The sequence below is a fragment of the Oryza sativa genome, chromosome 3, assembly GCF_034140825.1.
Source record: "Oryza sativa Japonica Group chromosome 3, ASM3414082v1".
NCBI lineage: Eukaryota > Viridiplantae > Streptophyta > Magnoliopsida > Poales > Poaceae > Oryza > Oryza sativa.
The window spans coordinates 12,698,200-12,725,279 of NC_089037.1; the positions used below are offsets into that span (position 1 = coordinate 12,698,200).

The window sequence follows — 27,080 nt, forward strand, 5'->3', positions numbered from 1 at the left end:
TTTTCAAATATAATATTTATTTCTCGCCAATAAAAATTTATAATCTCATGGTTACAGATAAGATTAGAAATTAGAATATATACTTGATATAAACAAGTAGGCACTTTCTTACACCTCAAGTGATAACCTTACAAGACTAACAATAAGATAAAAAAAATGATAGCAAAACACAGAAATCACAAAAGATGTGCTCTTCAGGTATTCTACGCTAGATATGGCTTCCTTCATCTATCCTCAAGCAGCAGAATCTACTACTTTTGCCGGTGGAGACTAGGGAGAAAGGAATGCATCGAATAGCCTAGGTGTTTCAGTATCTGATCCCTTTTGCCCACCTTAGTGCCATGGCCAAGGTTCAATACATGCCCACTATTACCAGCTTTCTGCAGTGTGAAAAATCCGGTTGCTTATGAACTCTTTGGACCCAAAAAGAACGCCAGGGTCAACATTCCCTTGAACCGCTATGTTAGATCCCAATCTTTTCCTCCCCTCAGCCATATCAACCGTCCCCAAGCTAACAACATCAACACCTGTCAATGGAAGCCTCTCCAGCAGTCCACCAGATCCACTTGCATATAATATCAGAGGCAATTCAGGATGTGTTTCTTTGACACTATCCACAATCTGCTTCAGATAAGGCAAGCTAAATTACTCAAAATCAACCGGGCAGAGTTTTGTAGCCCATGAGTCAAAAATTTGGACAGCTTTGTGCTCCATTGTCAGCTTGGTAATTAATTGGTAGTAACTCATGTTGCTGGGCCTTGGGCTGAAGCTAATAGCCCACTGTAGCCCATCCGATTGGAAGAAGGGCAATATAAAAGAACACAAGCAGCAGTCAGGAAGCAACAGACAGTTGTCTATAGTGAAAGAGAATTCATGTACTCTTTTATCAGCAATATGATTGTGTCCAATACCTCTGGTTCCGACAAGGCCATTTTTTTAATCTTTGAAAAATTCTTTGATGAACCTCCTTCAACACAATAGGATGCCAACGTAAAGGGAGCTCCAACAAAACTCAACACGGTAGCTTCATTGTTAATCTGAGAAGGAAACAGTGGGTGTCACTCCCCTGAAATGAACAAAAAACAAAGCACAAAGAATGATCATAGATTCTAGTTGACTATATGTCTATGGAATTCTGCAAGTTGACTAAATAACTTACTACCTCCGTCCCAGAAAGACCGTAGTTTTGCACTATTTATGTCCAACATTTAACCGCCCGTATTATTTGAAAAAAAAATGATTAGTATTTTTATTCGAAACATGAATAATACTTTATGTGTTACTTTTTTTATTTTTTTCATAAAATTTTAAAATAAAACGGACGGTCAAACGTTGAACATGAAAATCCACAACTGCACTTAAACTGGGACAGAGGTAGTAGTTACAACTGTACTGCAGACAACTGTTCACTTTGTGTACACAGGGCCGCCAAATCCAACAGTAGTACAATGGAAGTGCTTTGAAAAAGCATTACAATTGTTCAATTGCTAATGGCATCCCTCTCCACCACCACCTCCTCAAATTGTATGCAGTTCATATCTCGTAGAACAAAAATATGGAGGAACACTGTTGTCATAGAGGCATGGAATTTCAGCTGTGCTATAGCCTCTAACTCTATGCAAGATGGCCTGCACTCTCCACTCTCCAGAATATATCAGCCCTAAATCTAAAAGTCAGTAATGGACTAATAGTTTGATGCTAACCACATGAATGAATACATCAAGGATCAGAAAAAGAAATATAGTTTTTCAATAAAATGTCAAATTTCAAGTAACAGTGAAGCCATGAAGACAATCCAAAAGAACGGAAATGAGCTTCCAAGCTTCAACACAACCGACAGGGGAATGAGTGAATGACTTTCCCCAAGTCTTTTTCATTAAGAAGAAGAAGCCCCAAGTAAACTGACCGAGAAAAGCCACAAACCCTAGTCCTACACTCATAGATTCACCCCCTATGGATCGCTCCTTAATCCGTCCTTTGAGGTCCATGCCTCCTACATGAGGGCCTGCCTTCGTAGGTTGATTCTTAATACGGGTTTTTGTGAGGGGCCAACGAGTGACTTTTTTTAACTAGGCCTGAAATTCGCTCCAGTGGGGAGTCGAGCCGAGGACCTAAAGCTCGAGCACTGTAACCACTAAGCTATAAGCCCTTTTGTAAGCTTCAGTGATTACATTGCCATGTTTTGATTAATCTACAATATTGACCTGACAAACTCCAAGTGATGCCGTTTTGAGAAAACAGGACAAAAAATCAGCATTGTAAGGTAATTAATCAATTAGAGTGTAGGCTGACAAAGAAAGTGAAAATAAATGATCAGCTACTTCTACGATTCAATGCTCTCAAACAGACCATCTATTTCCAATCTCCATATTTGGATGCTGAAAGTCGTACTAACCTCTTCTCGCAAAATGTTTAAAGCCTGCCCAACATACGGGACCCACTCCTCTGGAACAAATTCTCTGACCTCATTCACAGCAGCTGCTGTTCTCAAGGGATCAAATATCACTGAACCTTTTCCTTTCACAATGTCAAAAGGTATGTTCATCCGAGGAAGCGGTGTAAGGATATCTGAGAACAGGATAGCCTGGCAAAATCAAATGAAAAACAACAGCATCAGACGAAATAGCATCAATAACAGAACATTAGATATTATAGGAAAACAACATCTCAAATCTACGTAAGCTTCTTTTTTTCATGCAAAAGCTTCTTAGATAGCCACAAAAGAGGAATTAAAAACAACATACAGAAAGGGCCAAAATCTGCAGCTTACTCCATCGGGCGTGAAAACCTTCCATGGTTGTAGAGAGATTTCAACAACAAGGTCAACAAGTTCTGATCTTTCACAGAATGAAGGATGTCGCTCGCAGAGCAATTGATAGCTCTGTTGAAAAAAATCACCACGGCAGGAAGTTTATAAGGAAAAAGGGTCCTGATTGATAGGATTATTGCAACACGAAAGCAAAGTATTACTTCAAAGAAGAGGCATCTGCCACGATTCAAACAACTAGAGCTTGCTATTAAGTACTCCCTCTATCCCATAAAAAACAAATCTATGAACATGACTGTACAAGAAAAAAAATTGTGCATAAGGGAGGTTCCAGTAAGCAGCAATAATATGATAGCTTATGAATGGCCACTAAGTTTGCGTGTATATTTTTTCAGGAAGTTGATGTTTGTGAATTTCTAGCAGTTACCGCATCTTGATCCACATCTTACATCTTACTTGAAACACGATAACAATTGCAAGCAAATTGGATCCTCTAATTGCACATATGGATGCAAATTACTCTGCAATGCGGGAGAAAAAAAGAAGAATTAGAGTAAACCTGCCTTCATGTACCTCCCGGCCTGCCTCATAAGCCAGACCGGCGGTCTCTCGACCTTCCTCCCCTTCGATCGCGCTCACCAGCAGCGGCTCCTCCACCGTCCCGACCGCCGCCGTTTCCGCCATAACCTCTGAAAAACACAACCACCCCCCGGAGCGAGACCATCCCCAACCCATCACCAATCAAACTCCGCCTCAAGCTGGTGCAAACAAACAAACGATACAGTGGATTTACGCAGGCGCTGACCTCCGACGGCGCTGCAGCGGACGGCGGGCAGCGGGCGGCGCGCGCGTGCGGACCTCCCCGGGAGGTAGGCCGGCTGCAGCGACAGCGGCGGGCACGCGGTCGCCATTGCAGGAGGGATCCGAGCTGCTTCTGCTGCTGCCGCCGCCGCGGCGCACGCGAGGGAATAAGTTCACTTGGTGACCCTCAGAATATAATCTGTCATCTAAACCACAAAACCGGATATCTTACCCTCCAACTCTTAAAACCGGTGCAATTTAACTCCCTCGACGGTTTTGAAGAGCGGTTTCGCTGACGTGACGTCTACGTGGCAGTGTTGACTTGGTTTGTGACGATGACGTGATGCTTAGGTTGCATTAGAGTTAAAAACATGATGTGGGACCTATTTGTCATCCACACAAAAAAAAATGTGGGCTCCTGACACGTGGGACCCCATGTCATCCTCTCCTCATTCCTTCCTCCTCGCTCTCTGCCTTCTCTCTCTCTCTCTTAATTTCTCTCCCCTTAGACCGACCGCATCACCACCTGCCGCCGCGGCGAAGGGCCAGGAGTCGTGCCGGCGCGGGGCGCTCGCGGCGATGGAGGATCTGCTGGCTGCTGCTGCTGCTCCGGTTCTCGCCATTGTTGGTGTCGGCGCCGCCTGCGCCGATGAAGAATCCCGAGGAGGCGGCAAGCACGCCGAGGCTCGGACCCAGCTTCGTGGGCTGGACAAAGCGGGACTCGACGGAGGCGGTGGAGCTCGCCTCCTCCTCCTCCAACACCACCTCGTGCAGCTTTCCCCTCGGCGCGCCGGCAGGTAGGGGTATCCGCCGCCGCCGCAGGATTGGGGATCGGGGGGAAGAGATGAAGGGGTGGTGAGAGAGAGGCGGCAGCGGGACGAAGCTCGGCGAGGAAGCTCTAGGGCGGCGGGGCCGGCTGTGATGGGGACGACGGTGACGGGGGCAGGCTGGCGCACCTGCTGCTCCCAAGGCTGCGTCGGTGTCGCTGTCGACCTCGCCGCCGACGTCGCCACCTCCGACTCCTCTCCCATCGACCGAAGTGGGGCGAAGCGGCGGGCGAGGAGGATGCCGCCCCCTGCTCCAGGCTCTCCTTCCTCCTCCCAACTCACTAGCCATGAAGCTTGCCGCCGGCGGCCTCCTCAGCGCCGCTCCCCGTCGTCATCCCACTGGCGCCGCAACAGGATGGCGCAGCATGTATGCGGTGGGGTTCGGAGGCGGAGGGAAATTTGTATTGCCATCGTCCTCCTTGGCTCGTTGTCCCCGTTCCACTGCGCCCCGATCGGAGCTCACCACCAGCCATCGCCGCCGCAGCGCCACTCCACTCGTCCTCCCACTGCCGCGAGCCTCCGCCGCCGTTCCCCTCGTCCTCCCACCCGCGAGCCTCTGTGGCCGAGCCGCTGCCATCCTAGCCACCGACCGCTGCCCCCGGTTCCGCAGCGCCCCGTTGCCGCCAGTCGCCGCCGCTGCCAACGAAGAGAATATAAGAGGGGAGTCACAGACAGGTGGGCCCCACATTATTTTTTAATTTATTTGATGACTGGCGTCAGCGAAACCGCCCTCCAAAACCGTCGAGGGAGTCAAATTGCACCGGTTTTAAGAGTTGGGGGGTCAAGATATCCGGTTTTGTGGTTTAGGGTCACGGATTAGATTTCGTTCACTTTTGAGGGTCACCAAGTGAACTTATTCCGCACGCGAGCGGATTGGGGCCATTGGGGGCCCACGTTGATTTCAGGATCAGGTGTCTCCATGTCTGGGCTGCGGGGCAAACGGGCTAGCTGGGCCGGCACCCAGGATAATTTTTTTTCTACTGTAGTTGCTCTTGCAACATTCTACAAAATATGTAAGGGTTTTACAAAGAAATATGAAATACAAAATGCTAGTAATTCAGATCATGGAAATTGTACCATAATCATATGATGTACATTTTAATTTTAGTTTCTCGTTGTAATGCATGGACGCTTTGCCAATTAAATATTAAAAGGTGATAAATAACTTTTAAAAAGTTGTCTAAACAATGTTGATATATAAAATATTTTGCCAACCCATACTATTGAAAGTGTGGCACAAATAATATATATATCTCCGATTAGTTGTTTAGAATGTGCCCTATAAGACATTAACTCATCTCTAAATAAAAAATAATAATGCTACATATATAAAGCTGAAATTAGTAAATCTCAAAGTTGGGTATGTCTAATTTTCCTTGGTGCCCCAGTGTAGAGGTGGGCTCGTTTTTATTATATTTAGTTATTTACTGATTATATCTAACTCAAGTACTATTAATTCTTATAAAAAAATAATCGTAATCTTTTGGGCAAGTGGAATTTGTAACGTAATATATTTACACGGCTCAAGTGGGCAGGACCGCGCAAGAGCACCATTTTCTCGCATAAAAAACGTCATTTTCTCGTTTCAATTATTTTGCTGGGAGGTCCTAATCGAGGGATTACAAACAAAACCACCGGTTTGTAGATATATAGCCACTAGATTCACCCAAGTGGCAGCGCACTTTGCTCTCGCCTGCTCGAATAAATTTCGCCAAATTGGCATCGTAGACTGCAGCTAGCCGGTTGCAACCGGCCTGCAGTGCCCACCACGGTCTCCATCGGTTCTTGATGGTGAAAACGGGGCGGGTATTTCCCGCCCGCCCGCCCGGCCGTATTATTTCGGGACAATTTCGGGTAAAAAATTCGGGTACCCGGAAGTTTCTACGGGTAGCGGGTTCGAATACGGGTATTTCCTATCGGATATGAGATCGGGTTCGGGAGGACGGTATCCGACGGATACGGATTATCCGGTAAAAATACGGGTATTACCCGGTTAAATATCCGGATAATACCCGGATAACATGCCTAGCCCAATAAAGCACTAGTGGCCAAAAGGCCTACTAGTACGATGACCACCATCAACCAGTAAACCATGCTTAACAACCCAACAACTAAAAATACTAATTACTGTTCAGTGTTCACTAATCCCACTAAGCAATGACGCCGAGACTACGAGCGCCACCGGTGCTGCGGTGCAGCACCCGTCGCACCGCCACCTGCTGCATCCGTTGAGCCGTGGCCACCGCCGCTACATGCCTTTGTTGCCAGCCGATCCTCATCTCTTCAGGAACAGGAAGTCAGCAGCTCATCACAAGTCAGGCCAAGTTTAGTTCCAAACTTTTTTTTTAAACTTCCAAATTTTCTATCATATAAAACTTTACTACATACACAAACTTCTAACTTTTCCATCGCATCGTTTCAATTTCAACCAAACTTTCAATTTTTCCAGTTAAAAATCGATTGTTCCTTGTCGTATTGCTCGTATATCTTAAACCCTAATAATATAGTCACATTATGGATATATGGGGATGGTTGAATATATAGCTATTGTCTATATAGTATAGATGATCGTTGCTTTGACGTGATATCCAAAAAGATATTCATAACCGATAGTGGTCGTATCCGTCTAGGTACGTATTCGTCTCATATTTGTGTCCGATATTATCCGTGCTTGTATCCGTATTCGATACTATCCGTATCCAACCCGATTCCGATTATAAAATGTGGGTTAGGATATGGGAAGAGTGAGATCCGACCGAACCCGACCCGATTTCACCCCTAGGCGTAAGCGATAAATATTTTGTGTTGGGGAATTCAAATTCCTATCATGGAAGTTGGAATGGAATTACCTTCTCTTATCTTGGAGCGAATAGCCAGTTTTACCATGTCAATGACGGTGTGTTCCGTGTTTACTCTCTTCACAGTAGGTACTAGCTAGTCAAATATTTTTTTTTCCTCTTTGGTATGTGACAAAAACGGAAAGTATGTGACAAATATTTTTTTTCCCATGTCTTACTCGAGAATTAGGCGCAAGTATGTGACAAAAACGAAAAGGAACAGATGAGTCATGACTGTATGTTCTTCCACGATTTAATTTGGATCATATATATCATATTCCCTCCGTCTAACCTAGTGTATCGGACGGACGGAGGGTATATTTTAGGACAAGATAATATACTTTACTTACATGTGTATATATTTCAGTTTCATAAAATTTGTCATGATATAATCAATATATATGAACTTATGAGCATGTGTAATTCTAGAGTAGTCAATTAATTTTTAGAGAACAGACTATAAATTGGACTATTTACTCTTTTTAAAGTAACATAGCACTGAATTAGACATAACCTCTAGATACGTAGAACTATCTAGATGATTGCTTTATTTTATGACAAAGGAAATGCCATACTACCTCTCATACTAATTTAAGAGTATAATATATTGGCGATGAGGGATTTATCTAAGTAGCAGCTAGAGATGGTAATGGGCCCTGTTTCCCGTTTCACTTAGGGAAATTCACTTACTCCCTTCGTCCCATAAAAATTGTATTTCTAGCTCCAAGGCTTTGTCCCACAAAAATTGTATTTCTAGCCATGTGGGGCCCAACCAATTGATTCATCTATATAAGTTTCCTTCCATCCCACATAATTTGGGCTGCTAATGCTTGTAATTTTATTAAGTATGCTAATTATATGGGTTAATTCTCTCAAACTTCCTTTTAATCATTTGTATATATGGAATGTGTGCATGCAGTGGGTTCATTAAATAAGGTTATTGTGGTCATTTTTTAATCCTACTATTTTATCCTAAATTAGCTAGAAATGCAATTTTTATGGGACGGAGGTAGTATTTGGAGACGGGAATGATTAGAATTGGTTAGAATTGGTTCTCCATGGGAACCTCTAAATGATAAGAGACGTGTCCCCATCGGTTTTCGCGGGGGCAGGGATGGTCCTATATTCCTCGTGTCCACCCCCCGCGGTGATTCTCATAGGGGTACAAGTTTAATACTCTTGTACTTTTATCAAGAATAAGTAGATATAAGTTGATATACTAATATAAAGTGTAAATATTGTTTTAAGCGGCGATGAAGACCTCGTAAGGATTATCTGTGTGGGAGCGGGGAGGGGAGCCACTCCCCGGTTGTATCTCGCGGTCCATGTCATCATCCAAAAGCTCTATCTGGTACCTTTGGATATTTATGGTGTTAATGATTAAGGGGCTTAATCATGTTACTATCTTAATGACTATCAGTGTATATTTTACTCCTAATTTAAATTCATAGTCCTAGTTAAATTCCGTCAAAGCCCTACGGCCCGCATGCCCCTATACAATATAAGCATCAAATCAGCCGGGCCTTCGGTTTGGAGGCTAATCTTATACTCCATTTGGCCGGTCTAAAAGTGAACTCTAGGCTCAATTCATGGCTCCTTGGAAACATTAGGTTTTTAATACGGAGATAGGAAAAACATAGGATTTGAGTACACTAACACCTCAAATTAATGGTATAAATAAAAAACACAAGAAAACTATCGGAATGATGGTTTATTTAGCCCATGTGTTTATAGTTCTATTACATCCAGAGTAAATTGGAGGGTGGGGTTACTTTATTGTTACCGAAGTTTCGTTTTGAACCATTTCTTAATTAATATTTTTTTATTTTAAACTAGGTAATTTACCTATTTTTGCACTTTGGACTACCTCAATCTTCTTTTCAAGTATATCAATGACCTCGATTATATCAGCTATTGCACGTCGATGAACTCATAAAGTTGAATATAGACCCCATCTTTGATATATGATGAGCTAGCTAGATGTGGGTGGATATATATGAGAGTTGGGGTGGTCCACCGTAACACAAAGATAACATTTATTTAGTCCAAAGTGAAAAGTTGAATGCACACGGTAGTACAAATTAAAATTTTGGTAATCAGAGATCGATCGTCGTCTAAACTGTAATCACTCTTATATATGCATCTTTGTGTTTTATTTTTCTATTCTTCTACTCCATCCGTTTCTAAATATTTGACGCCGTTGATTTTAATAAGATGAACGGTTAAACATGTTTAAAAAAGTTAACGACGCCAAATATTTAGAGACGGAGGGAGTATTAAAATGGGGTAAATAAGATACATTCACACAGCGACGTTTATTTAACTAAAACCAAACCTCCTTTGACTCTAAAAAAAATACTAACAACTTTTGAAGAGCGTTTATTTCTCCAACGGTGATCGCGATGTGCATGCTCGTGCTCCTCGCCAGTCGCCACCGGATCCAGATGAACATATACCACATCAATCTCCTTCTTCTTGTTGACAATTAAAAGTTGTGCATCCAACGCGTTCATCGCCGGAAGTGACAAGGTACAATAGCGCAGCATCGATCAATGGCCAGGCGATGCCTCGTCACGTCGTCGGACACCGCGGCGCCGCCGCCACCTGCGGCGGCCGGCGCCGCGGCTACTCAGGCGCCGCATTTGCCGCGGCGGGGCCTGCACGGGCCGGCCGCCATGAAGGTGGCCATCGCCGGCAACGTCGTGGTGGCGGTGCTCTTCGTCGCCGTCATCGTCTGGCGGCTCTTCTTCTTCGGGGGTAGAGATCGAGCCGGCGGCGCGGCGGCCTCCGCCGCCGCCGATGCGGACGGAGAGTCGTCCTCCGCCGGGAGCTCGCCGTGCGCGTCGCCTCGGGCGGGCGGCGGCCTGGGGAGAGAGGACCTCATGGCGCTGCCGGTGTACGTGCACGGCGCGTCGGCGGCGGCGGACGGCGGCGCCAAGGCGGAGGAGTGCGCGGTGTGCATAGGCGAGCTCAGGGACGGCGACACCGGCCGTCTCCTGCCCAGGTGCGGGCACCGCTTCCACGCCGAGTGCGTCGACAAGTGGTTCCGGTCGCACGCCACATGCCCGCTCTGCCGCGCCGCCGTCGCCGCCGCGGACGGCGACTCCGGCGGCGAGGGCGACACCAAGGTAGCGGTTGTGCAGCAAGACGTGTAGTAATTAATAATTAGTGAAGAATGTGAGATGAACACATGTACATGATGCACTAGCCAATAGTGTTCAAGAACTGCATGCATGCATATGCTTGTTGGAAATGCTACTCAATTCATCTTTCGATGTGATGGGGGAAAAATCACATGGTCTATATCTCTTTCGCTGCGTCGCGAGCCACCTCGCCCAAACTTCTGCACTGGCTATTGAACACCCTATTGTTACGATCTTTTCAAATTGCCCAAGCTAGCCAGGCTCTTAGTAATTTAATCGTCAACACTTCAGTTCGTATATTATGAACTCTGACATGTACTTCAACAGAAATTATACAGTTGCTGAATAAATCCATTGATCAAATGCACACCAAGCAGTCAAAAGAAAGGTGTACTAGCTGTAGTTTGCAGTGTTTGTTAATCGCTAGATCTGCTAATGACAAAAGAAAATCACTCTGAAGTGCACACTTAAATTAATTTACTCCACATATGGCAACCACATCAGCCGGCTTGTTCTTGCCAGCCCGGCGGCCACCCAATGATAGAACAGTGTTATACATGCAGCCTCTTTTAATACTTGAGTAACAATCTTTCGTCAGTGCTATGAACCAACAAAAAATAACTGAGATGACATAAAACAACTAATCTTTCATGTTAAACACTACAAAATTATTTGGCAACGTGCGAGCAGCATGAGATTTTTTGGCACTTCGACCATCAAACAAAACAAAATTCAGCAACTGGCAATTCTTGGTAGCATAATAGTCTGTAAATGCTCATACCCGGTTTAGTTGGCAAAAAAAAATTTGTTTTGAGGTGTCACATCAGATATACGGTCACACATTTAAAATATTAAACGTTGTCTAATAACAAAATAAATTACAAATTTCACCAAAAAACTGCAAGACGATTTTATTAAGCATAATTAATCTGTCATTAGCAAATATTTACTGTAGCACCACATTGTCAAATCATGTCACAATTAGGCTTAAAAGATTCGTCTCGCAATTTACACGCAAACTGTGTAATTGGCTTTTTTTTTTCCACATTTAATACTCTATGCATGTGTCTAAACATTCGATGTGATGGGTGAAATGTTTTTTTTTTAACTAAACAGGGCCTCAGTTGAATGCAGCAAAGTCCACGCTATGTCAAATCATGAGATAATGCAATATATATTTCCAGTTGCTAACGACAAGTGGCAGTATGAAATCTAAAACAATCGCAGATCCAACAATCGCAGCTTGGTTAGCGTGAGTTGATCGGTTCTAAAAGCGTAAACTAATACAGCTAGGAAGCTTACAATGGCCAAGGTCTTAATTAACTTATTCTCATAGTACTACTTGAATTCAGTATATATATATATGCTTATATGTTTTGGTGTCAACGCTTAAGAAGGAAAGTTTTTTTGTACTACCAATTAATCAGATTACATAACCGGCCTATTCGGGGTAGGGACTAGGGAGTAGAGCGTACTGTTTTTTTTTATAAAAGAAACACCGTATAAACGCAGACGATACACTTACCCTCGCCTCTATGAACAGACGTACATCTTATTCCTATGAGCATCTCCAAAAAACCAGGCCATCATATTTTGAGATTGACAAAGTCACTACGGACATCGATACGTTACCCATATGACTACCTCTGAAAGATTGTGCCGTCATATCTTAAGATTAAAAAAGTCATCACCTATAAGGCTATAACCACTTCCCCGGTCAAAAAAAATAAGGCAAGACTAGGTAGTCATATTTTAAGATTAACGAAGTCACTATGGACGTAAATACGAACACCCATGTCAAATCTAGATTTTGAACTTGGGTGGACTAGTTCCACCACAAGTAACCTAACCTGTTAAGTTATGCTCATTTCGTAGGACGTATTAATTGTTCTACAAGTAGTATTCTTTTGCCGCCTAGTCAAATATTAGTACATATAATAGCCCTTGTTTTGTGCTCTTTTTCTTTAAAAAAAAACTACTAAGCTTAAACCAAAATATGTTATAATATTTCTAAGACAATGATAGAAATCCGACATTTTTTATATACTAGAAAAAATGCCCGTGCGTTGCAACAGGTGAAGAATATTTTAATCTTATTATTGTTATACGATTTAGTTAAGGTGAAATTCACTGTAGGAATTCGCTCGGATATATATATTTTTTTAGAAAATCATGAGCTGTAATTAGGAGTCCGATCATCTTAAGTTAGTATGCAAGTTTTTTAAAGATATTTCTTATATCAATTTTACTGTATTTCTAAAAGCGAACGAACTTAAAAACTTACTCAAATACATATATGTATTTTCAAAAACGAACAAACTTAAAAATCAAATCATACAAGAATGACTTACAAAAATACTAACAAAAATATCTTTAATTTTTATAATAGTAGATATAAAGATAGATCAACATAGGTACACACCTGCACCGGCCTAAGATCTTGTAATCTGTTATCAAGTTATTAACGGGCCAATGCTTTAGTATATTAACTTAATTGATTGGCTAATATGTTATGTTTGATTGTAGTAGGAAAAATATGACAATAGCATCTATCTATACCAAATATTTGATCAATTAATTGCTATAGCTAGCTAGCAAGCGTTGACTTCTTTTTTTGGGCAAAGTTTTACTACTAAACTAAAGGTATAATGCCGAGAGAAAACCAAAGGTATGACTTCCAAAGCCAAAATGATTAATGGAAATGTTGAGATGGACTGTGTTGGCCTTTGTCTGTTTTCTTTTTTGCGAGGGAAAAGGGAGCTTTATTAACTATTATGAGAGGGACAAGTACAATCTAGAGCAATAAGCTCAGACACACACTCTGGAGCTAGGCTGTGCGCAACTCCATTAGCTCCCCTTTTAACCCTACTAATCTGAACCCCCGGTAACAGGGCGAAAGCACTTTTAACATCCCGCATAATATGCCAAAGCGAGGATCTATCGGTCGCCATAGTTTCCAAGGCGAGACCAATATTGGCGTAGTCGGTCTCCAGAATAGCTGGAAGCTTTACCCATTCCGCCGCGAGTCGGATCCCTTCCATACACGCAGTTGCTTCTGCCTCCTCTTTCCAAGAAGATAGCAGGACACTCCCCAGATGGTCCCTGATAACAACGCCAGCCCCCGCTTCTCCCCATCAACATTTATTTTAACCCATCCCACCGGTGGCGCCTTCCATCGATTCTTCATTAAATCAAAATCCATATCTTTCAATGGAACAGATCAACTTATTATGCACCCCCACAGGAGATTTCCCCTTCACATCCACTGCACCACCAACCTTAATTTGGGAAAGAGTTTCCCAGAAACTTTGAAGAAACAGGACCGAGCTCCGAACTGACGCCTTACCCTGCCCAAACAACGAATCATTCCTCAAATGCCAGGAACGCCACAGGACCAGAAGAAATTTAACTCTATCCTCCCCACTCAATTTGTCCAGGAGGAGCAGCAGCAACCAATCCGGTCCATCATACCGAAGCAAGGTGTCATCAGGCGTGTTCCAGGTCTGGCCGATCTCCTGTCGTAGAGCCACAGACTTAGGACAAGATACCACGGCGTGGAATGCATTTTCCTGTTCAGAACCACTGATGCGGCACGTATCATCTATCACCAATTTGCTCTTCCTCCGGTTCTCCTGAGTAGCTAATCCGTTCGTAGCCAATCGCCAGGCAAAAATCTTCACCTTAGGCGGTGCTGGGATCTTCCAAAAGTCGCGCCATATGCAACGTTCACCATTTAGAGAGTTACTGGATGAGCTCGCGTCATTGCCTAGCTGGGCTTTCATAGCTAAACGATAACCACTTCGCACAGTGTAGACTCCCGACTTCCCGAAATGCCAGGCGAGAAAATCTTCAGCAGGAAATTGTGGGAGCTTAATCTTTAGGATTTCCGCCGCATCAATAGGGTGGCACACATGCCTGATCAGATCTTCGTTCCAGCTCTTGTCCTCCTGTCTTATCAGTTGGGATACCCAACGGAGACGGCAGCGATTTTTCTTCCCAATTAGGTTAAAAGACGATTCCCTCTGAACCCATTGATCTCTCCAAATCTTAACCTTATTCCCATCACAAATGCGCCAAACTAGGCCTTTTTTCAGAAGCTCCAATCCATATTCTATACCTTTCCATGTAGGCGAGGTATCACCAGGGAAAACTGCATCCACTAATTCACAGTTGGGAAAATACTTGGCCTTAAGAATACGCGCACATAAGCTGCCAGGGAATTGAATTAGCCTCCATGCCTGTTTCCCCAGCAAGGCCTGGTTAAAGAGTTTGAGGTCTCTAAAGCCCAACCCACCCAAACCTTTAGGGCGAGTAATGATATCCCAGGCTGTCCAGTGAATCTTGCGTTTGTTCTCCTCATCTCCCCACCAGAAGTCTCTTATCAATTTGGTGTAGGCCTCGCAGGTCGAAACCGGCAACCGGAAGAGACCCAACACATAAGTTGGGATGGCCTGCGCAACTGATTTAATGAGAGTGTCTTTCGCACCCAACGACATAAACTTCTCGACCCAGCTGTTTAACCTCTTCACCAGTCGTTCCTTGATAGCTTTAAACCTCTCAGCTGACATCCTACCCTCCGGAGTTGGCAAACCCAGATACTTGCTCTCAAAAGTTGATGTTTCTACTTGCAAGACAATTTTAATGTCCTCCAACACATCTGTCGGGCAATGGGCGCTGGCCAGCAGGGAGCATTTTGACGAGCTTAAAAGCTGTCCAGTACACCGCTGGTACAGGGCAAGCGCTTGTCGGACAACTGAGGCTTGTTGAGGGCATGCTCTAAAAAACAAAAGACTGTCATCTGCAAATAGGAGGTGAGAAACCCCTGGAGCACGCCGGCAGACTTTCAGTTCTTCCAGCCGTCCTGCCTGCACATCTTGACTCAGAATAGTGGAGAGCCCATCTGCCACGAACAAAAACAGATACGGCGACAAAGGGTCGCCCTGCCTCAGGCCCCGACTCGGCGAGAACGGTTCCAGCAGGTTCCCATTAAAAGATACCGAGTATTTGACGGTGGTAACACAAGCCATAACCCATTCCACCCATGTTGAGCAGAACCCAACCTTAGTTAGAGCACCTCTCAGAAAGTCCCAATCGACTCGGTCATATGCTTTAGCCAGATCCAATTTATAGGCGCAGAACTGCTTACCGGCCGAGGTCTCTTTCTGAATGTGATGGATACACTCGAAAGCTATCAGGGCATTATCCGTTATCAACCTCTCAGGAATGAACGCGCTTTGGGTGACCGAGATGATATCCTTAAGTATAGGCCTTAGTCTGTTAACCATACACTTTGAAACAACTTTATAGATGACATTGCATAAGCTAATCGGACGGAACTCCTTCAACTGTTCCGGCTTGGAGACTTTCGGGATCAAAACAATTGAGGTGTCATTTACCCCTGCCAGCATAACTCCTTGCAGGAAAAAATTCCGAACCGCAGTCGTGACTTCCTTTTTCAGGACCGCCCAATTGCGCTGGAAAAATCTTGCCGGAAAGCCATCGGGTCCCGGAGCTTTCAGCGGCCCTATTTGGAAAAGAGCATCTGCAATTTCATCATATGAAAAAGGTTTGCATAAGCCTGCATTCATACCGTCATCCACTCGGGGAGTTAGGGCATCAATCAGTTCTCTAGGATCCACCGAGTTGTCCTTCAGATAGAGAGTTTGAAAGAACTCACGCGCCATATGCTCCATTTCTTCTTTATTTTCTACAAACCGACTGTCCTCAGCTTTCAGCCGGGTGATCTTGTTTTTCTTCGATCGCCAAGCCGCCTGGCGATGGAAAAACTTTGTGTTACGATCTCCCTCCTTCAGCCAGGCCACCCGGGATCTTTGAAGCCACATTATTTCCTCTCGGTAGAGCAGCTCATCCATTCTCGCATATAACATTCTAATTTCTGCATTATGCAACAAGGGGTCCGCTATTGACAGTTCTTCCACTTTAGCCTTAATCTCTTTTAACTCTTGAGTAACTGAACCAAACACATTGATGCTCCATTCTCGCAGAGCAGCCATCACTTTGGACAGCTTCGACGTTACCTCGCCTAGATCTCTGGCTTAAAGTTCCTTCTCCCAGGCGGATTTAATTGTATCCGCTAGAGTGTAATCCCGTTCCCACATAATTTCATAGCGGGAAAGACTTAGCAGGCCTTTGTATGTTTGCTAAAAGAAAAAAATATTTTTTCAATGGTAAACGACGTACCCATCGACAACAAGGTATTTATTATCACTTTATTAATTTAAGATGACTGTGCCTATACCTTGTAGAAATATGATGTGCCGTGTGCGGTGTGTATATATTCATAAAGGTGAGTTTGCAACGTGTGTGTATATAAGCATGCCGAGGAAGCGTCACTTATGTGTGTGGTGGTGGTCTGGTGGACGTAATAGGCGCATGACTCTATTCATATCTTAGTTGGTGCAGCCGCCAGAAGAAATATTTCTATTGTCTAAAAGTTTATAAATCAAAGCCATAAAATTTTGTAGCTGTTTTGAAGTAACTTTGTACTTGTCAAATACTTTCTCTATTTCACATTGTATGTTTTGGTTTTATTCTAAGTAAAAAAAAGGGTTTTACTAAGTTTATAGAAAAGCCAAGGATGATAACGGGTCAGGCTCGAGCAAAACAGGAACATGGATAGTAATGTATCGTGTCAGGCTCAAGCAGCACAAGAACATGCATGTCCCAATTCCACTAGCTAGACCTATGCCCGAGAAAAAAATGTAATACCCATGCCTATTTCCGATGGGCACCATAAACCTACTAGCTAGTACAACAAATATATCTTATAGAGACATTTTCCTACTACTATAGAGACATTTTTAAAATGCCTTTATAGTGTTATAGAGACATTTTAAAAAGTGTCTCATAAGTGCCTTTTGGTGTATTGTCTCTACGAAAGGCATTTTATAAGATGTCTCAATGCAAATAGAGGTACTTTGTAGAGGCATATTAATTTCTGGCAACTATAGCAAATCAATATGAAAAAAAAGAAAAATATTATCCCTTACCAATCCTTGAACTCATGACCTCTTGAGTTGACCATTTTTTTATCTTCAATGCACTAACCATCTCAACCTCATTTAATTACATCTAACTATATGATTTGTGTTACTTATATCTAGTTACTTGATATATATTAATATTTGGAAAAATGCCTTTACATCATTTAAAATGCCTTTACATACAAGGCAAATTTTAAAGTGCCAAAAAGATGTCTCTACAAAATAAATTTAATAAAGTATGCTAAAAATGTATCTAAAGTGTTTCTAGGGTAAAAATATTTTAGGCGATTTTGAAAGTGCCTCTAAAAAGTGTCTCTAGACTATAGAGCTTCAAAACTTAGAGGCATTTTGGAAATTATCTTTACAAAAGAGCCTCTATATAAGGTTTTTGTTTAGTATAGGTGCCTACCTGCACTCCTTGTTAGCTATCGTCTCTAGTGCCACGGCCACCACTGCTGCTACCACACACTCCACATGAGGCTTTCTTCTCCACCAGACAGCGCGCCCTGGCGTGAGTGTGACCTGTTGGAGGTCGTCTGTGTCATAGGCAGCAGCTTTGCAGGTTCTGAAGATGTCGCTCGTTGCCGAACGATGAACAGCAGCTTCAGCTTGATCAAGGCACACCGGCGGCACTGTCTTCAAGGAGATTCACGCCCTCGCCGAGGTGCACGAGACGGACGGCGGCTCTCCTCCAAGATACAATGATCTCGTATCCTCAGCCGTGCACTCGGCCAAGAACGAACCAGCGGACTTTCGTGGGATGTAACTCTCTCTATGCAAAACAAGCAGATGAATGTGGGCAAAAACTTCGTATCAACAAATACAGCTGCAGTACGTGGCTTATATAGCCTTGTATAGCAACAAGAAAATCTTATCTCTAAGACGGATAACAAACAATCAACAGATTTATTTCCGTCGGCCTGAAAATCTGCAACGATAAAGACTTATCTTCCACGTACAGCTCAAACCAACAAGATCAAAACTGAAAACCAAAATCTGAAGATAAGGCAAAAGTTCAGATATATCTATTTGAACCAAACTGAAGAATCGCTGGTACAAAATGAACAGAACCAAAGAGATAAAATCTGAACAACCATCAAACATCGTTTGTGACTTTCATTCAGATATAATCAGAAGGAAAACCAACTGAATTCCAACAATCCCCCACAAAGTTACAAATGATGTTTCAGCAATAGAGAGTTTGATATATTGTGTTTTCGACACAGGTGCCTTCCAGACTTGAACCTTATGTCTAGCTAGTACATGACTTAATTTACACAGGAGCGCAGTGGAGGTAACCTTGAACTTTACTCCTTGGTGTGTAAACATCATCAAGTAGGCGCACAATACACGGCTACAGCCACAAGAGCCCTTTCAGTTTTGTGCTTTTCGGTCATACACAAGTATCTTGGATCTCATGAGTGCTTTAGGAAGCGGCCAGCTAAACTTCCATGGATTGCGACCAAACAATCACGCTCAAGTAGGTGGATTCTCTAAGGATATCCTGCAAGGCACATATCCCATCACTTAAATTTGAATCCATTAAGAGACACAGCTCAACCTCTTCCTTGCAAATTAGAAGTACTGAATCAATAGCAAGGGGTATAATGTAATTTAATCAGTACTCACCATTACAGATCAGCTTGTTTTCCCATTGAACCTGTGTCATGGGATTTCCAATCAAACAGGTTGGGTTGCCACTGTCAATAATTCATTGGCAGGCCTCAGCCCCATCCCTTTCAACAACTCTAGTATTGGCTTTCATGCTAATCCTTTTGTGAATGGATCAGCCAAATTCTTTTCTGTCTTGATATAGTCAAATGTAACTACACCAGTATTCCTCAAGTCTCTAACAGACTTTAGTCTCGTCTTCACATGTCTAGAAGATTTCATGTTTTCTTTCTTGCTTGTAACTTTAGCTATCACAGCTTGATTGTCACAATACAAGAGCACTGCAGGAATTGGTTTTTCTACTATTGGAACATCCATCAATAGTTCCCTAAGCCATTCAGCTTCGCAACAAGCAGTCTCCAATGCTACTAGTTCCGCTTCCATGGTGGATCATGTTAATATAGTCTGTTTTGCAGACTTCCACGATATGGCAGCTCCACCAAGAGTAAAAACAAAACCACTCGTTGATTTCATTTCATCAGAATCAGTGATCCAATTTGCATCACTATAACCCTCCAGCACAGCTGGGAAACCAGAGTAAAACAAACCTTGATTCATGGTCCCTTTCAAATACCTTAGAACACGTTCTAGAGCATGCCAATGATTTGAATCAGGTTTGCTCGAATACCTGCTCAGCCTGCTAACTGCATATGAAATGTTAGGACGAGTAGTATTTGCAAGATACATTAAAGACCCAATTATTTGTGCAAACTTCACTTGGTCAAGACCCTGACCTTGATTTTTATGCAATTTTAAACAAGGATCATAGGGAGTAGCTGTAGATTTGCTATTAAAATGACCAAAACGATGCAAAAGCTTCTCCACATAGTGTGACTGATTGAGTTCAAAACCTTTGTCCTTTTTCTGAATTTTAATGTTCAGAATTACTTTGGCTTCACCCAAATCTTTCATATCAAATTTATTTGATAAATAGCTTTTGATTTCAGAGATGATATTCAGATTTGTACCAAGGATTAAAATATCATCAACATAAAGACAGAGTATGACACCTATATCTCCATCAAACCTGGAATATACACATTTGTCAGCATCATTAACAGTGAATCCAGCAGAGATCAATGTTTTGTCGAATTTTTCATGCCATTGCATTGGGGCCTGTTTCAGTCCATACAAGGACTTCTCAAGTTTACACACTTTATCTTCTTGTCCAGGAATGACGAAACCATCCGGTTGCTGCATGTATATTTCTTCCTCTAACTCTCCGTTGAGGAAGGCGGTTTTAACATCCATTTGATGGATTTTATAGCCATATGCAGCAGCCAGTGCTACAAGAGCACGAATTGTAGGCATGTGAGCCACTGGAGAAAATGTATCAAAGTAATCTTCTCCCTGTCTTTGTGTGTACCCCTTTGCGACCAACCTGGCTTTGAACTTGTCAATAGTTCCATCAGGTTTCAGTTTCTTGCAGCCTATGGCCCTATAGCCTATGGCCCTATAGCCTTGAGGCAAGTGTGTGATTTCCCAAGTGCCATTAGAGAGGATAGAGTCCATCTCACTTTGCACTGCTTCCTTCCAGTATGCAGCTTCAGCAGATGCAAATGCTTCTGACAGAGTACTGGGCACATCATCGACAAGGTATATGATAAAATCATCACCAAACGTTTTCTCAGTTCGTGATCTCTTGCTCCTCCTTAAATTAAGGGAATCATCTGACGAAATGCTAATTCTAGGTTCAACAGAAATAGGTTCAGAACTTGGAGATTTTACCTTTAGTGGAAATGTATCTTCGAAAAAGGTCGTGTCACGTGATTCCATCACAGTATTTTCACGAACTTCTGTAGTTTCAGATTTAACTACCAGGAAACGATAAGCTAGACTGTTCTGTGCATATCCTATGAACACGCAATCGACGGTCTTAGGTCCGAGCTTTCTCTTCTTGACAACAGGTATATTTACCTTGGCAAGGCACCCCCACACTTTCAGAAAATTCAGATTTGGTTTTCTGCCTTTCCATAGTTCATATGGAGTAACTTCTGTTCCTTTTGCAGGAACACGATTCAGCACAAAACATGCTGTGTACAGAGCTTCACCCCACATATAGTTTGGAAGACCTGAATTGCTGAGCATTGCATTCACTAAATTAGTGAGAGTACGATTCTTCCTTTCAGCTACCCCATTTGATTGGGGTGAATACGGAGGGGTGGTTTCATGGATGATTCCATGTTCTTGATGAAACTTAGAGAATTCAATTGATAAGTATTCTCCTCCTCTGTCAGACCTCAAAATTTTAATTTTCAAATCAAGCTGATTCTCAGCCTCTGCTTTAAAAATTTTGAAATGCTCAAAAGCTTCATCTTTTGTTCTTAAGAGATAAACATAGCAGTACTTAGAGCAATCATCAATAAAAGTAATGAAGTACCGTCTACCTCCTTTAGTCAAAATTCCATTCATCTCACATATATCAGAGTGCACTAATTCAAGCATAGAGCTGTCTCTATCAATAGATTTAAAAGGTTTACGAGGTTGTTTAGCTTGCACACAGATTTCACACTTTATACCTCGTGTGTCATGCTTGGGAATTAAATCTAGTGACATCATACGAGATATATATTTGTAATTAACATGACAAAGACGATTATGCCACAAAGAATTATCACTACGAGCAGAATGAGATGAAACAGCGAAAGCTTTATTACTATCACTAAAACTTGAACAAGGCAGCAACAAAGATAGTCTAATTAGGCCATTATCTAAATAGCCTTTCCCAACAAAAGAACCTCTAATAGTTATTACAACTTTATTACTCTCGAAGACAAGCTTATGGCCTGACTTCATTAACAGACTTACACTAATCAAATTTGCTTTCGCTGCTGGTACGAAGAGCACATTGTGTAGGGTCAGAACTTTTCTTGAAGAAAGCTTCAGATCCACTCGACCACTACCCAGCACCCTGGACTTGCTCTCAAGACCAATCACAGAACGGCCTCCTTGCTGTTCCTGAAAAGTGGAGAACAAAGATCGATCAAAACACACATGAATAGTTGCTCCAGTGTCAACCCACCAATCTACAGGTTGACACTTATCAAATTTTTGAGACATGTTCGAAACGCACCTTGCAACTTTAGCTTCGTCAATAACCATATTGACCTTGGCATCAGTCTGATCATCAGACTTGTCCTTCTGGACTTTCTCATTTCTTTTCTTGTAACGACAATTCCTAGCAAAGTGGCCAGGCTTGCCGCACTCGAAGCAACTCATCGGACCTTTGCCATTTTTCTTGCCGTTGCCTTTGTCGATCTTTCCTCTTGGCTTCATGCCACTGTTGTTCTCTTTTGGGTTCTTCTTGTTCCTTCTCTGATGTGTATCAGTGAGATTCACTCTAGAGTTATCATCTTCATTAACCAATGGAGCATCCTTTGCACGGGCTTTCTCTTCAACGTCCAGGGAAGCAACTAGGTCATCCATAGTCATTTCCTCCATGCGATGTTTGAGAGCAGTAGCAAAATCTCTCCACGAGGGTGGGAGCTTTGCAATCACCATTCCCACCTGAAACTTGTCAGGGAGAGCAATCTTACTATGGTTGAGCTCCCCCACTAGAAGCTGGAGTTCCTGGGTTTGCTCTACCACAGACTTTCCATTGGTCATCTTGAAGTCATGGTATTTTTCAACCAAGTACAGATCTTTTCCAGCATCTGGAACACTGTACTTCTTCTCTAGAGTTTCCCGCAGTACACGAGCAGAGGTATGATGCATGTAGATATCATAGAATTTATCGGAAAGCATGCTCAAAATTCTACCCACACAATTAAAGTTCCTGGTCTGGTAAAAATCAGCATATGGCACAGCCCTAGGAAAGAACTCGCCTGGCTGCGGCTCCTGGTCAGTGATGACCGAAAACAAATCCAAAGCAGTGAGCCAGTACATTATCCGGGTTTGCCAGCGCTCAAAGTGATTACCATTGAACTTCTCAGGCTTCATAGCATCATCGTAAGAGTTGGATGGGGCCATGGAAACTGTTACCTACAAGTCGAAGATGACGATGAATCTCCTTGTTAGCTATCGTCTCCAGTGCCATGGCCACCACTGCTGCTACCACACACTCCACATGAGGCTTTCTTCTCCACCAGATAGCGCGCCCTGGCGTGAGTGTGACCACCTCCTCCATCCATCGTTGAGTGCCTGGTGCAGCCGCCTATCGACCAATCATTGTGTGCCCTAGCACAATCTTATACTCCATCCACCACTACTGACTGCTCTACCTGCTAGCCTTCGTGCGCTCGGTGTGACTCCTTCGCGCGCCACCTTGCGTCCAACGCAGCCGCCTACTCGGCAAGCCATCACACACTCTTATATAGCAGCATGCTCCACCAATTGCCTACTCTGGCACAGTCATTTGGTTCATCGCCAATCAAATGAAATTAGTAGCTTTGGTGCTAGGGTTCTTATTTATTTTGAGGGGGGGTATAACAATGGCTACGAATGAGTGGGTCCAGTTGACCAAAGTGCAAAACGTGTTCTAAAATTATGTACCAACATACCATATTTCGGGTTAAGCATGGGTTACCCATGAGTTCAACCTAAAACCCACTTACACCCACTAGGATTTCAAGCATTAAGTTGCCACGAGTAAAATATTTAATCTATATATACGTGCCCATCAGGCGTGGTACCGTGGACTCCGAACCAATGGGTTGAATTGAAATCCCTAAGCGTAGTAACATCTATAATACTCATTAGTTTTATTAAATCTATATTTTATAGTATATTTTTTTTAGAATTGTTGTTATATTTTTCTATAAGCTTAGTTAATGAAGTTTTGATTTAGTCTAAACCTAAAGTGCCTTACCATATGGAAACACCATACTAAACCTGTGCTAAATAAACGCTGACGTCCTTTTGAGATATATGATGATCTCATTCTCACAACACATATAGGAATATGTCCTTAATTAATATATGGACAACAATGAGCCGAGATTTGTAATATCTCCTCTACCACGAAATTACTCTTTTACGGAAAAAATAGTGACATGTGCAAGATCAAAGTGGACTTGGATTAGTCAAAATTTCCAAACAAAAAGGAAGAAGAAGAGAAGAAGACGAAGAAGACGAAGAAGAACTCTGAACTCTTGGTTCTCAGGAAAAGAAGAACAACTCAGTGGCTGATTGGAACGTGGACGGCGAGCAATATCTAACTAGCTACATGCATGATCTAATCTCGAATTCTCCATCTAGATTAGTTTGGGCTATATACAGCCAGAGCTTGATTGACCTCATACACTGTGCACATTTTCTTGTCGTCGCGTGCAGCAGACTCTGAAAAAAAAAAAACTTTCTACTGCCGAGTGCCGAGTAAGCCTGTTGCTATCTGAGTTAGACATTAATCATTATATTACTATAGACAAAATAGCCATGAGCGGCATCTTAAATACACGCTTATACGTATGTATAGGATAAGAGTAGAGAGATGAAAACGATTCTAAATTAATTGAGAATTTTATATTTACCAAAATACCAATTGAACTGTTTAGAGATAATTGTAATATGAATCTGAAAGAAATCAGAAAATTAAAATTTATATATAGCTTAAAAATGAAAACGATTAAAATCAATACCGCTTCTATATATAAAAACAATGCTTGATCGGTCAGGAGTTTCGATCACCGTTTTTACCCTTAGCATGGTTTAATCATAATCAACATTATGTCATGACACCAGTATGTAGATACTCGTCCTATGTTGTGACACCGACAAACCAATTAAGTTTCTCCATCCGCCACTCATGCGTTTAATTTCCTCTCGATAATAGCGAGCTTCCAATTCTTTATTCAATCAAATCAAATGAAATCCGTGGTATAGCTAGCTGGATGCTGTCATCTAAAAGAATAAAAATCAAAACCACGAAAATTTGTACTAGCTGGTAGTGGTATAACAATATACTGTTGCATCCAAAATCCCCCCGTTTTGAAATACTAAATCAAGGGTAATCAGCGCTGATTTTTCTGCTTTTTGAATACAGTATGTACCTATTCCTAAAACACCTTACTTCCTCCGTCCCAAAGTATAAAATTTTTTTTATTGAATGTGACGTATCGTAGTACGATGACTACTGTCCAAATTCATTGCACTAGAATATGTCTCATCCAACCAAAAGTTCTTAGTATATTTTGAGATGAAGAGTAGTAAACTTGTGATGATAAATCCCTAGTAAACTTGCACTAGATCAACGTTAATTCTGGCTCATCCAACAAAAAATTCTTACTATATATATATTTTAGGACAGAGAGTACTAAACTTGTGATAATAAATCACTAGTAAACTTGCACTAGACCAACACCAACGTTTATTTCCTTAATTTTGACACACAATTTTTTTAGAGATAGGTTTTTTTACCTGGTATCTATATTAAACAGGATATATTTAACCATTTAAATTGGAAAATTAGCCCACGAACGATCTAATGTGGCATTCTTATATAGATTTAAACTCAGAACTTGGGTACGTACTACTAGGCTACGTAACAGACAATTAACGATCCGCCTTCCGAGATCTGTAATATCTCCTGATCTGCCCTGAAATTTAGAAAGTCTTACCCTTTTTTTACAGGAAAAATTAGTGACATGTGCAAGAAGTAGTTCTTGTTTGACCTCACACACTCTGCACATTTTCTTGTCGTCGCGTGCAGCAGACTCAAAAAAAAAAAAAAAAAAAAAAAAAAAAAAAAAAAAAAAAACTGTGCCGATCGAATATGCTTGTTGCTATAGTATCTGCATTAATCCAGCCATTACATTACGACGCTACTACTCACGATAATATATTTTAGGACAAAATAGTCATGAGGCCGGGGCATCTTAAATACAGGTGCTAGCTAGCTTAGCCACGAACTGCGCGCCATTGTCGTCGATCGATCGAGCAACTAGCTAAAACAAACAGCTAGCTAGCTAGCATCATCGCCATTGATCGATCGTACGTACACCTGTCGAGCTCGAGCTCCGAAATGGACTCGCCGCAGATGTCCCTGGGCGGCGACCTCAGGTTCCGCGCGTACGCGGCGGCGGCGGCGGTCGGCGTCGTGGCCGTGCTCGCCGTGTGCTTCTAGCGCCTCTACAGGCTCACCGTGTCCGCGCGCCCGCAGGACATGCTGCCGGTGTCCGCCGTCTCCTCCGGCGCCGGCGCCGGCGGCGGCAAGGCGGCGCTCGGGGAGCTGGACATCTCGGCGCTGCCGGTGTTCGTGCACGTCGCCGGCTGCGAGGCGGCGGCGGCGGTGGAGTGCGCGGTGTGCCTGGGGGAGGTGAGGGACGGGGAGAGGGGCCGCCTCCTGCCACGGTGCGGCCACCGGTTCCACGTCGAGTGCATCGACCGGTGGTTCCGGGCGAACTCGACGTGCCCGTTCTGCCGCGCCGCCGTCGTCGCCGGCGAGCCGGGCGGCGCGGCGGCGGCGGCGGGGGACAAGGGCGACGCGGTGGCGGTGGCGGTGGTGGGTGTCCCGGATGTTGTGGTGCATGTGCAAGTGGAAGAAGGCTGATTAACACTTTGATTAGGTTGTCGTCAAGATCTCTCCCATCTCATTGTTTCTTGATTTGCCATGTAAAGAGCTCATGTACCGCCTGAAATATATATTTATACGATGAAAATTGTTTGAGATATCTGCTGGATTGATAGACTGTGATGGCACATACTCACTCACTCCTTCTCTAAATGGTAACGTCGTTGACTTTTTTAACATGTTTGACCGTTCATCTTCTTAAAAACTTTTATGAAATATGTAAAGCTATATGTATACATAAAAGTATATTTAACAATGAATCAAAAGGTAGGAAAAAAGTTAATAATTGCTTAAATTTTTTGAATAAGACGAATGGTCATACATGTTTAAAAAAGTCAACGACGTTAAACATTTAGAGAAGGAGGGAGTATATATATATATATCTGCATGCATGATGCAAAAACGAATCGAGCCATCTTATAGATGTACTGGTACAAATTGATCTGTGATTTGCTCCCAGGAAATTCCTACATTTCGAGTTCATCGAAAAAATCCGTTCACTCGAGAAAACATAGGAAAGCAA

The 27,080-nt window shown here is 42.8% G+C and overlaps 2 protein-coding genes and 1 pseudogene across 2 annotated transcripts; 2 read left to right on the forward strand and 1 right to left on the reverse strand.

Annotated features, from left to right (window-relative positions):
* LOC9268639 (uroporphyrinogen decarboxylase 2, chloroplastic-like) lies at positions 1–3,737 on the reverse strand (annotated as a pseudogene).
* A 5,765-nt stretch (positions 3,738–9,502) lies between these two features.
* On the forward strand, positions 9,503–10,541 carry LOC107276761 (RING-H2 finger protein ATL39). Its single transcript, XM_015774853.3, has one exon. The coding sequence runs from the start codon at positions 9,785–9,787 to the stop codon at positions 10,385–10,387; it is 603 nt and encodes a 200-aa protein (XP_015630339.1). The 5' UTR covers positions 9,503–9,784; the 3' UTR covers positions 10,388–10,541.
* A 15,213-nt stretch (positions 10,542–25,754) lies between these two features.
* Positions 25,755–26,536, forward strand: LOC107280286 (E3 ubiquitin-protein ligase EL5-like). The gene has a single exon (XM_066308564.1). The coding sequence runs from the start codon at positions 26,150–26,152 to the stop codon at positions 26,534–26,536; it is 387 nt and encodes a 128-aa protein (XP_066164661.1). The 5' UTR covers positions 25,755–26,149.
* Positions 26,537–27,080: the final 544 nt, after the last annotated feature.

Coding starts and splice junctions, on each gene's coding strand:
- LOC107276761 (XM_015774853.3), top strand. CDS start 9,785: ATGGCCAGGCGATGCCTCGTCACGTCGTCGGACACCGCGGCGCCGCCG.
- LOC107280286 (XM_066308564.1), top strand. CDS start 26,150: ATGCTGCCGGTGTCCGCCGTCTCCTCCGGCGCCGGCGCCGGCGGCGGC.